Source organism: Haliotis asinina, chromosome 15 (genome assembly GCF_037392515.1).
Source record: "Haliotis asinina isolate JCU_RB_2024 chromosome 15, JCU_Hal_asi_v2, whole genome shotgun sequence".
NCBI lineage: Eukaryota > Metazoa > Mollusca > Gastropoda > Lepetellida > Haliotidae > Haliotis > Haliotis asinina.
Genome location: NC_090294.1, coordinates 39,742,508 through 39,753,634, shown reverse-complemented (window position 1 = coordinate 39,753,634; position 11,127 = coordinate 39,742,508). Strand labels below are relative to the sequence as shown.

Genomic DNA, 11,127 nt, shown 5'->3' with positions numbered 1-11,127 from the left:
ATGGTTGTCAAGTATGCAGTTACTTTGGTTGTCAAGTATGCAGTTACTATGGTTGTCAAGTATGCAGTTACCGTGGCTGTCAAGTATGCAGTTACTTTGGTTGTCAAGTATGCAGTTACTTTGGTTATCAAGTATGCAGTTACTTTGGTTATCAAGTATGCAGTTACTATGGTTGTCAAGTATGCAGTTGCTATGGTTGTCAAGTATGCAGTTACTATGGTTGTCAAGTATGCAGTTACTTTGGTTGTCAAGTATGCAGTTACTATGGTTGTCAAGTATGCAGTTACCGTAGCTGTCAAGTATGCAGTTACTTTGGTTGTCAAGTATGCAGTTACTTTGGTTGTCAAGTATGCAGTTACTTTGGTTATCAAGTATGCAGTTACTATGGTTGTCAAGTATGCAGTTGCTATGGTTGTCAAGTATGCAGTTACTATGGTTGTCAAGTATGCAGTTGCTATGGTTGCCAAGTATGCAGTTACTATGGTTGTCAAGTATGCAGTTACTATGGTTTCCGTGACTGTCATGTTACAAAAGGCCATTTTCTACTGATCTTTGCCTGGAACAGTAAGTGTGGTTTGCGAGATGCCGGGTACTAAATGTAACTGCAGTTGCACAATAAGCGATAGCTGAACCTGCATCTGACTGAGCTCACATCGCTGCATCACACTGCCGAATAACGGTGACAGTGTCAACCACCGTAGATTGATAAACGCTATACATTTTACGAATGCTTTTCACAGTATCCGTTTAAATGTCATTACAATATTCAGAACAGTCACGATGTTGTCTTATGGTCAGATCAAGAGGCCTTAAAATCACACACATTTTTATGTAGCGCAGAATCGAATCCAGGTCTTCGGTGTGCCTAGCGAACAGTGACACACCGCTACCGAGGAAGACAAACAAGGGGTGGGTCAAATCAGAGCATGCTTGGATAACATGTGACGTAAAATGTGTCATATACTAATAAAGCCATTTAAGTGTTTGATAATGAGAGAGTGGTGTTTGAATTATTATTATTACAATGAATTAGGAAAATATGGTGTAAGTATGAGCTACAGATATGGAAGCATTAATTTTCGTGGAATTAGTTTAAAGACTTCCAGTGCGTTAAATAAAGTAGACGCCTTCTGTGCACACTTGCCTTGCATGTCTGCACGTCAGGATTTCCTCACACATCCAGTTGACACACAGAGATCAGTCAAAATATGACGTTAAACCGAACACTCCTCACCCCTACTGTTATTACAAATAGTAAACATGCTCGGTTGTAAAAGAATTTAAAAAGGAGAGCTCTTTATTGAAAACGGTACCGCTTTGGATCGTAAACACCAGGAACTGACAAGGCCAGGGGGCGCAACTCTTTTCAGCATATGGATGAATGGTATAACGACAGCGGTCTTTATACGAATGCTTTTTGTTATGTTTTTGCACTTCTCCAAGGGTGTTTATTTTCTCAATTTCTAGCCAAACATTTTAATCCAAAAACCAAAAATCCAAAAATCCAATACCTTTGATGACAGAATATTGGAGAAAAATTGCCAAATGAGATTGTTTGATGAATATTGCTTTTTTCATAAGATGACGATTCTCTCATGATTCATGTTTTACCTTAACAACAACGCAAGGGAGTCAGTTAATCTCGTTTCACGCCGCCTTTAGCAATATTCTAGCAAAGCAGGAAAGACCAGAAACACAAATTATCGTGTGTGAGCTTCACACATTTTACACATGTGCGTAATCGAACTCGAATCTTCAGCGTGACCATCGAACGCTGTAACAACTAGGCTACCCCACCGGATATTAGTGGTGTGGAAACCTTAAATTGTTTATAAACACTCAAGTATAAAGGTACAATAGTTGGCGTTTGTCCATTATAGCTATAACTGGTTTGTCTGATTCAAAGTAAATTATATACCGGGATCCACTAACGGGAATACATATGAGTGCTATGAGCAAACAGGAAAGATATCTGAATTTTTGAACTGTTGGTAGGTCATTTGAAGAAGAATGAAATTAAAAGAGTGATCAATAGTTCACGTTCGTTTCCCCTTCATCTGGATCCAACTTTTCAATGTGCTCTCAGTACAATTCGGTTCAATCAGTCATTGGCTTTGTCTAAACCGGAAATAGCGACAATTGTTGTGAAAAACGAAAGCTTTGTATTTTCACAATTATTGTCATTAAATCTTGTCACCTGCTTTGCCTTGCTTCCGAGTTACTGGTTTTCATAGACGACAATCTGTGTCATGGAAAATCCTTCTGGTCATTATTCAAATGCACATTTAACTGCATACTTCATTTTCACCCGAGTTTCAAAGGTCATTTAACAAAATTCAGGACAAAAAAGGGTGGTGGTAGGGGGTGGGTTGTGTGCGCAACCCGCTTAAAAGTAACCACAAGTCATTCATATGTTACAGTTTAAAGAGGACAAAATAACGTTTATGCGTACTTTAAGCACATGAAGGAGATATAAGCACGTGTAGTAGATACAAGTATATGTAGCAGATATGAGCATATTAAGAGAAATGAGCACGTCTAGTAGATATACACATGTGTAGTAGATGTAAGTACATGTAAGAGATAATTATGAGCACATGTTAGAGATGTAAGCACATGTAGTAGATATAAGCACATGTGATAGATATAAGCACATGTAGTAAATATATGCACATGTAGTAGATAGGTGTATCCCCAGCAAACTGAGCCTACTTCATAGTCAGTGGTAAAGGCAGTTGCTTGATTGTCATTTAGAAGTTGGTGTGTGACATGACAACAAATGGTATGGATTTACAAATTTTTTAATGTTTACAACACTACGTTTCTGGACTTCTTCTTGGCCCTTCATGAGGTCATTCACCTGATGAAGGGGCAAGAAGTAGCCCAGAAATGTAAATCCATACCATTTGTTGTCAGTGGTAAAAGCACAAAAGTATATGGCGACAAGATTCGAGTACAATATCATACTAAGTTAAGCATGCTTCTCTGTGCAGAGGACCCGTAAAGGTCCCTGGTAGAATAAGCATTCAGCAATCCATTCTTGCCATAAAAGGCGACTAACGGGATCGGGTGGTTAGGCTCACTGACTTGATTGACGCATGCCCTCGGTTTCCAGTTTCGCAGACCAATTCTCATGCTGTTGATCATTGGAATGTCTGGTCCACACAGACCGCCGCCATATAGCTGGAATATTGCTGAGTACGGCAGAGTGCAGAGTAGTCTCCCTTAGGTGTGCCAGGAACATATCGCCATAGGTTTGAATTCTTGCTCACCTATCTAGGTTTGTCAGCAATCATAGCTACGCTCGGTTTCACGGAGAGTCCCAGACGTCTGAAGTCTGCATGATGTCGACTTTTCACAAGAATGATATAAAGCTCACTCAATATTTCACCAGAATTCAGAAAGTATTTATACCTAGATAAAAATTATACGAACCATGGCAAAAAATATCTCGAAATATAAACGAGAGATTTAAATATAACCCCAGATATAAACGAGCAAACAAATGCAAGAAGTGTATGTCAAACAAGACTCCAGACCGTTGATTGTCAACACCCTACCACGACGTCGGTTAATCTTAGTATCGCCGACAGCTCTCACACAATCATTACACGCTGAAGGCGATAGCATTCACCCTCTCTCTAATCAATACATGCATATTCCTGCACATTCATTACTCTCAAATACCCGATTCGCTTTGTTTGTTTATCTAGGTTGTGAAGTCAATTGAAATGCAATTGTTCAGTCTGGCTTATCATAGCGATAACGTCACGCAACAAGACTTCAGCAAGGCGTGTTGTGAAATATGTTACCAGCTACCGAGGAAGGACTCTCCCCCTTGAGTTGCTAGGTACATAAGTAAAGCGTAACCACTCGTTGTAGACTGGGTCAGGCCCCAAGAGGGGTGAAACCAGCATGGGGATTTATCTGCACTCGCGTTTCAAAATGTCATCAATAACGATACGCTCACAAACCAATATCAGGAGCTGTCGGCGACATTCTTGACCATTCTCCCAGACTGTCTGGAATTCCTGGCATTCGGGGAGCAGTATTAGACATGGTCCCACGTATCTGAGCGATGTGACATTACATCAAGGTACAGGCGTTCAGGAATCAAATTCAAGGGAGAAGTATGTTTCCACAGGAATATGTATAATGAAGACCTATCTGATCTGAGGATAACGGTTTGCTGAATCTGAGGTAAGTTCTTCTCTTTGCTTTTAATTATTGAAAATGTTATCGATGAAATTTAAAGTATATAATGTAAGCAGCAATGCATTTCAAATAAGTAATGTCTTATCGAGTTGTAAAAAATATATGACGTAAGCGGTCTATTAACAGACACGTCGATGACTGTACACTGCGAATGTTCAATGAAGTTGTGTTGATGATAGTTTCTAAACTCAGTACGGACTGATGGTACTTTAAGTCTGTAGTCACTCACTCAAGATCAAAATATACCCAGATAAAACGCCAAGTCTCCCAACGAAACAACATTTTCAAATAGAAAATTCTCCACCCGGCATTGTAATTGATTTATTGAATTCCGTTTTCATAGATGAAAACAATCCAACTTTTTCATGCATTAATCTTAACTTCTTAACACGTTTATTCGCCAGCAAAAAATAAACAAGTATTGAATTTCCAATGCACCTATTACATGCCAGTATCCAAGACCAATGTTCATTCAATATTTCCAAGCCAACGTTTTTTCTTGCCTGATCTTACGGCCCTGTCAGTCCTGAACTTGAGGCGAAGGAGGAACCACGCCATAAATCTCCAAGTGGTGGTGCGTGTTGAGAAATCTAAGGTGTGCTGGTTGGCGGATTAACGTTCAAATACACTACACACTTCACAATGTCAGAGAATGTACAAGTGCTCCCCACACTGTGTAAACATTGGATTCTACCATACTGCCCGGATACCAGGACAAAATGGTTTTATTTCGAGAGTCCTTTGGTATCTGTAATCCTTAAACTGGCGTACGAACTAATTTTTTAATCCGTGGTTTAATTTAATTGTTTTGGGTGACTTATCCAGTTTTACGTCGATTACTTTTATGGATGGAGCAGTTTTATATGGAAAGTGGTTACATGGGTCAGTATGATAGTTTTTCAGTAAACTGTATGAGGGATCTTCGTATCGTGTTCTAACCATATGGTTGAACAAGCAGATTTTTCGGCTTTACCGAGACGTCACGGAGTGAGTGAGTTTAGGTTCAAGAGGCACTCAGCAATATTCCAGCTATATGGATGCGGTCTGTAAATAATCGGGTCTGGACCAGACAATCCAGTGGTCAACAGCATAAGCAATTGGAAACCGATGCCATGTGTCAACCAAGTCAGCAAAGCTGACCAATCGATCCCGTTAGTCGCCTCTTCTGACTGGCATAGTCCCCTTTTATGGCAAGCATGGGTTGATGAAGGGCTATTCTACCCCGGACCTTCACGGGTTTTTACGGAGAAAAGAAGCTCACCATATTGTTTAGTATGTATTTTGGAAAGTGCGGCACACGACAGTGTACTTTCTTCGTGGAATATCAGCTTTGGTCAAGGATTTATCATATGTCCAGATTCACAAAAACTTTTTAAACATATTTGATCTAAGTCTTTCTCGTGACCTCGCGTAGCTGTGTTTTTATGGCATAACCCCAAAGCTCCATGTTTTGTGCATCAGTTTCGATGGCTAATCATAGTTTCATTAACCCAAATTTATATAGGTAGCTTATAATCGATAGTTCTACAGCTGTTTGGTTAATCAATATTTCATTAGTCCACTAATCAATATCCCATTGCCTAAGATGTCTAATCAGTATATCAATAGCCAACTGTCTAATTTCTTTTTCTCTTAATTGTTAGCTGGACATTCGATATTTCAATACATAATTCTCCAGTTAATCTTTCAAAAAATAGTCGTATAATCAACATTTGAATAGTCAGCTCCCTTATCACTGTTTCAATAGCTAGTTTGTAAATCTTTCAGCTCTATAATCCAGTGGTTTGTTAGCTTCCATGCGACCTTTCTGAAACACACATTTTCTGTGTTGTTTTAGACCATTGTCAAATGCCATATGTAGGTTGCAAGAATGCATGGGTAGGTCAGGATATTTGAATAGATAAAACGAGAACTCCTGGAATATGGGTACTTATTCCTGGTGTTCAGAATATCATCCCAAGTGACGAGTGTATACGTAATCACTGCAGATGTTTAGGCTAATAGGGTTAATGTTTACAAAGATTCGACATATATCTGCTTAATGGAGGTCATGCGACCGATTGTTGTGGACACTTGTAATTCTTCATATTTATCATTTTGTTTGTTCGGGTCTTTAAATACGTGTCTTAATCCAATGATCAATATTATGAACATCGATCAACGCTGTTAGGATATGATGACATGTGTCAACCAAGTCAGCGAGTCTGGCCTCAGACTAATCGGGGACTGTATTGCATTGGGGTGAGTGAGTGAGTTGGGTTTCACGCCGCTTTTAGCAATATTCCAGTAAAATCAAGGCAGGGGAGACCCAAAATGGGCCTCACACATTGTACCCATGTGGGGAATCGAACCCGGGTCTTCGAACGTTTTAACCACTAGGCTGCCCTCTGATGTTATTGGAAAATATGGTTATGGTTTGTAACTGCTCACATTTCTTGAAACAGCTCCAGAACAAAAATTATCACAAACAGAAAATGCTCAAGCCTCCCTCTCCCCATGTTAAATGACTGATCCTTTATTGCATCTAACCCTATCGGCCTTGACGGTGTTGTTTGTCAGAGTCAGTAGATTGCAGTACGACAGCAGCCATTGTGTACGGCTCGGAAGATGAATGAAGTCGGATGTCGGTGGCACGGCTTGATTAACTCACATCAACCTAGTAACCAATTACATTTTAATGACAATGCCAGAATCACTACAGGAGCTATTTAATCTCCCACTCTTGTGGCCCATTATCTAACGAAACATTTCATTTTTTGTCTCTGCGTGTGCGGGAACGTGTTGCCTCTCGACAACCATCTGCGATCATGTTTGGGAAAGAATGTGACACATAGTTACACGAATGAGAACAGCCAATATTGCTAGTAATTCATCTTGATCCAGGACAATGGGAAAGGCAATAAGAACACGAACAGACCTGCTATCAGTCATAACACTACATGAGCTATGACCAGATATGCCTTCAGACTGGTGTTGCTTTCTGTTACAGGTATGGCGACGGACAACTGTTGGACGCTGTGGCAACGTCTTCCTCCGCGTTACCAGCTCACGACGCAGGAGATGGCAGACGAGGAAGGGGTTATAGGATCCAGGGTTGGCTGTCCAACACCACGTTCGGCTTCTTCTCGGCAGTCGCCTCGGTATCCTTCCGCCACTCCCCATTTTCCTGGAACCACTTTGGCAGGAATTCCTCCACACTCATCCGATGACCGTTTGAGGGCGTTTCTAGATCGCAGAAAGCTTGCATTCCCTTTAAGAAACTCTAGATATTTGTATAATATGAAGACTCTGCAACGTGTGAACTCAGCACGGCAGAAGATTACGAGCGATCCTTCTATTGTTACCTATGTGCCTTCTATGAGAGCTAAAACGCTGCCTGCTTTTCCCGTCACCAAACTATCCAACCTTCAGAGAGCAACCGTGGAGACAAAGGAATACTCTCTCAGTTCCAGGAACAACTTCTACCAAATAAAGCCTGACGCTGGCTCACACAAGGTTGTCGCTGTCCGTAACATCTTCCCGTTTGACGATTCCAAATCGCTTGCTAGACAATCCAAGGACCAAAGCAAGAAGTATGTGGTGAACGAATTGGATGATGCGACGATGTTCATTGACAATGACAAGATTATTTATTTCAGAAAACCCAAACCGAACATGACACAGTCCGTGATTGAGAGTGTAGGGACGTATTCCGCGAAGAAAAACGATGGGAGCTACATTGCCCACCTCAGAAAGGCGTATCTGAAGAACCCCCGGGATCATGCCAAACCGAAAGAGGCCGAACCAGACATACAAACTATTCAAAGAGAGAGAAGTGACTATGACAAAAGGGTGGGGCACATATTGGACTACTACTCTGGTGACGAATGTGAGAAAGGAAGACAGTTCGATGTAAACCGGAAGACTCAAGTTTCTGTTCAGACAGCAAGGACGGGAAGTCCTCGTCAGCGCGTCAGATCCTCAAGTCCCCGCAGTGGACGCTTAAGGTCGTTGTTGTCAAGCCCAGTCGCCCAGACTCCACCAAGCTCAAGGATCCACATGGATCCGTTCGAGGAGTGGAGCTTGTATTTTAAACTTAACCAACGCTCCGTCCTGCATGAAAAGCAGTTTTATCTGAGAACGCCTGGAATACGGCTACTTATTCCGGGTGCTCAGAATATCACCCCAAGTGACGTGTCAAGCTGCAAATGCCGCCTATGTCGCGTTGAGATGGAACTGTCTGTCATTGCGCAAATGAACGAGATGGGCATTGGGATACCCAGTAACATGACGCCAGATCCAGTAATAAGCCCACCCATACCACCGGAAGTGGAATGTCCCGGAAGACCAAATTCCGCAGCAAATGAAATCGAGAAACCAAAAGACCTACCCGATTCTGAGCTTATACCTAATGATCTGCCTCGTGTCAAGCCAAATGGCGAACTCTTGACCATAAAACTTCCGGAAATTTCCGAAGAGACGTCTGACATCAGTTCCATTGCAACCAATCGAGACACGAATCGAAATGGGACAACTGGTACAGCTCAAGGAAGCACTTCACTGGATGCGATGAATGTTCCTGAAGCAGTGTCGACATCTAACAAAGTATGTGACAATGAGGAACAAAACGTCGTTCCTGAGGAAAAAGCAAAGAACCAAGAAGCCTCAAATGCCTGCTGAACGCTGAAAACTGTCCATGAGAAATTAAAAGTTCCGTGGCTATTCATGGTAACAGGCACACTAAGACTCATACTGAGTCATACTAAGACTGCTCATTGGTTTCAGTGTGTCACTTGCGGGTTCAGTAGCTGAAGTATCCCGTGTGTAGATCAATTCCCATGCTGTTTATCACAGGTTTGTCCAGTAAAGACTCGGCTATTCACAGGCCGACACCACATAGCTAGGATATTTGTGGTGATACAACGATTTGTGGTGATACATTCACAAGTAAATTCGAGTAATTGTAACTCGTTATTTCGAAAAGGGTATCTGCCTGGATGCATTATGTTCATATTTGTGTGGCACTCTTTGGTGTTATCAATATAACAAACTAATATAAAACCGAGTGAAGATCACTCTATGATCACACTATTGGTGTATTGAATAGATTACCATACGGATTCTCCATGTGTGTGTTTTCTGAATTACTCATAAACCAGTTTAAGTAAACTTAGCCCCAGAGTTCGTTACACTCCTACATTGTGTCAAAACCTAGTAGAAGGTCGCGTCAGGTAACCTTTGAGCGACATATGACCGTAGCGAGACGGCTAAACGGATTTAACCAATCAGACAACGGCTACTGTTTAGGGTTTGGTGGGACTTACAAAATACATCTGTCACTGACAATTATCTCTCGAACGAAAATACGAATATAACACTCTGATATTTGACGTGCAGCATATGCGCTTTTTGGGTTTCTGTTGACATGGTTACCGTTCGTTAATATTTCCGCAAGCTGACACCCTTGTATATTGCCAAAAACGCTATTGTCAGCGACCCTTTACTCACTGTTGTGGCGTGCCCCATATGCATAGCCCAGAAGCGATCGTAGGGAAACTAGCATTCGGAAACGTTCGGGTACAAACCTTTGCATGGGTAAAAGTTCAAAAGGTATGTACGAATGTCCACTTTCGGTATTTGGTAAGCTGTGCCCTGATTGGTCAATCGTAAAGGTTACCTGACGACCTCCTACTAGGTTCTGTTAGACCCAGTATACGAGTGTAAAGAAGTGTAAATTTACTTAGACTGACTCATATGCGATCATTATTTCACTGAATCCAGTACAAAGGATCTTAACCGAACCGGAACAATTGCCATACAAAACTGTCAAAAAATAGAATGTGGATCCACAAGCTCAATATTATTTCGTTTAACAATTACAGTCACCATATTCGCTATGACATTTTTGACCTGGGAGTTGCATAGACCGTCACAGCACCTCGGTTATATGGATTTTCACTTTGAAGTGTGCGGAATGTAGAAATGTGTCTTCGAAACATCATGCTGTAATATAAAGTAAATGTGAAATCTGCCATGTAGAAATGTCCATTTATTTGATACACGAACATCCTCACTCAGCAAATTGTTATCAGACAGTTTTTTTAGCCTGAAGACGTTTAATGGGAATGGGTCTAAAACAATAAATTGTCCACATTGATCAGAATCAGATCAGAAATCTTTGTTTGTTTCTAACCTCACTCGTTCCCACAGATTCTGAAACATGCACTTGTGTAAGGTTTACTACCAGTAAATGCTTAATGTGTATTAAAAGAAGCGACAGGTGGGAAAACGGCGCAACCAAAATATGGTGCCAAATCTATGTAACGATTTGTTCAGGTAATCTGCACTGTAAAGATAGGGGTGCAGTTCAGCGGAAGAGCATTCCACCCGGGTGTGTGCCCCACCCGTGTATGAAAGAAACTACATTCACTGACATCACCAGACATTGCAAGATGCCATGCTGAACAGTCGGGGAGATTGCCCCTTACAAAGTCCTTTTTTCTTCAAATACTAAACAGTCATACACACCCTCTTTACAGCAAATACAGCACGTCTTCAATGTTGGCTGTACCATTCTACTGTAGGCTTGCCACGGGTACGTATGTGTCAAGGCTCGATTGTTAATCTCGGGTTTGTCGGGGAGACGTGGATATCTGGGTTTTTTACAAGAGACCTTCTGGGATAATGAATTCACAGAAAAGTATAAACATATGTGGCAGAGAAAAAAAAGGAGTCGCGATTTTATTTCATTCCAAATTTCCATATGATGTTCGAAAATATATTCTGATATTGATGGTAGAATCTTGAAAGTTGCGTTTACTGTTGACGATACTGAATATGCTTGCCTTAATATTTATGCACCAAATCAACCTAGAGAGACAATAGTTTTCTTTGATGAAATTGACAACTATATTTGTGATGATAATGTAACAT

The 11,127-nt window shown here is 41.1% G+C and overlaps 2 protein-coding genes across 2 annotated transcripts; both read left to right on the top strand.

Moving 5' to 3' along the window:
- On the top strand, positions 1 to 549 carry LOC137265011 (cuticle protein 16.5-like). Its single transcript, XM_067800342.1, has one exon. It carries the CDS (start codon positions 1 to 3, stop codon positions 547 to 549), a length of 549 nt encoding a protein of 182 aa, XP_067656443.1.
- Positions 550 to 3,880: 3,331 nt separating this feature from the next.
- LOC137266421 (uncharacterized) lies at positions 3,881 to 10,357 on the top strand. The gene is made up of 2 exons (XM_067801912.1): positions 3,881 to 4,200; positions 7,205 to 10,357. Exon 2 carries the CDS (start codon positions 7,207 to 7,209, stop codon positions 8,872 to 8,874), a length of 1,668 nt encoding a protein of 555 aa, XP_067658013.1. The 5' UTR covers positions 3,881 to 4,200; positions 7,205 to 7,206; the 3' UTR covers positions 8,875 to 10,357.
- The last annotated feature ends 770 nt before the right edge of the window (positions 10,358 to 11,127 follow it).

What these genes read in the sequence shown, in the direction of transcription:
- LOC137265011 (XM_067800342.1), top strand. Translation starts at nt 1, where the DNA reads ATGGTTGTCAAGTATGCAGTTACTTTGGTTGTCAAGTATGCAGTTACT.
- LOC137266421 (XM_067801912.1), top strand. Translation starts at nt 7,207, where the DNA reads ATGGCGACGGACAACTGTTGGACGCTGTGGCAACGTCTTCCTCCGCGT.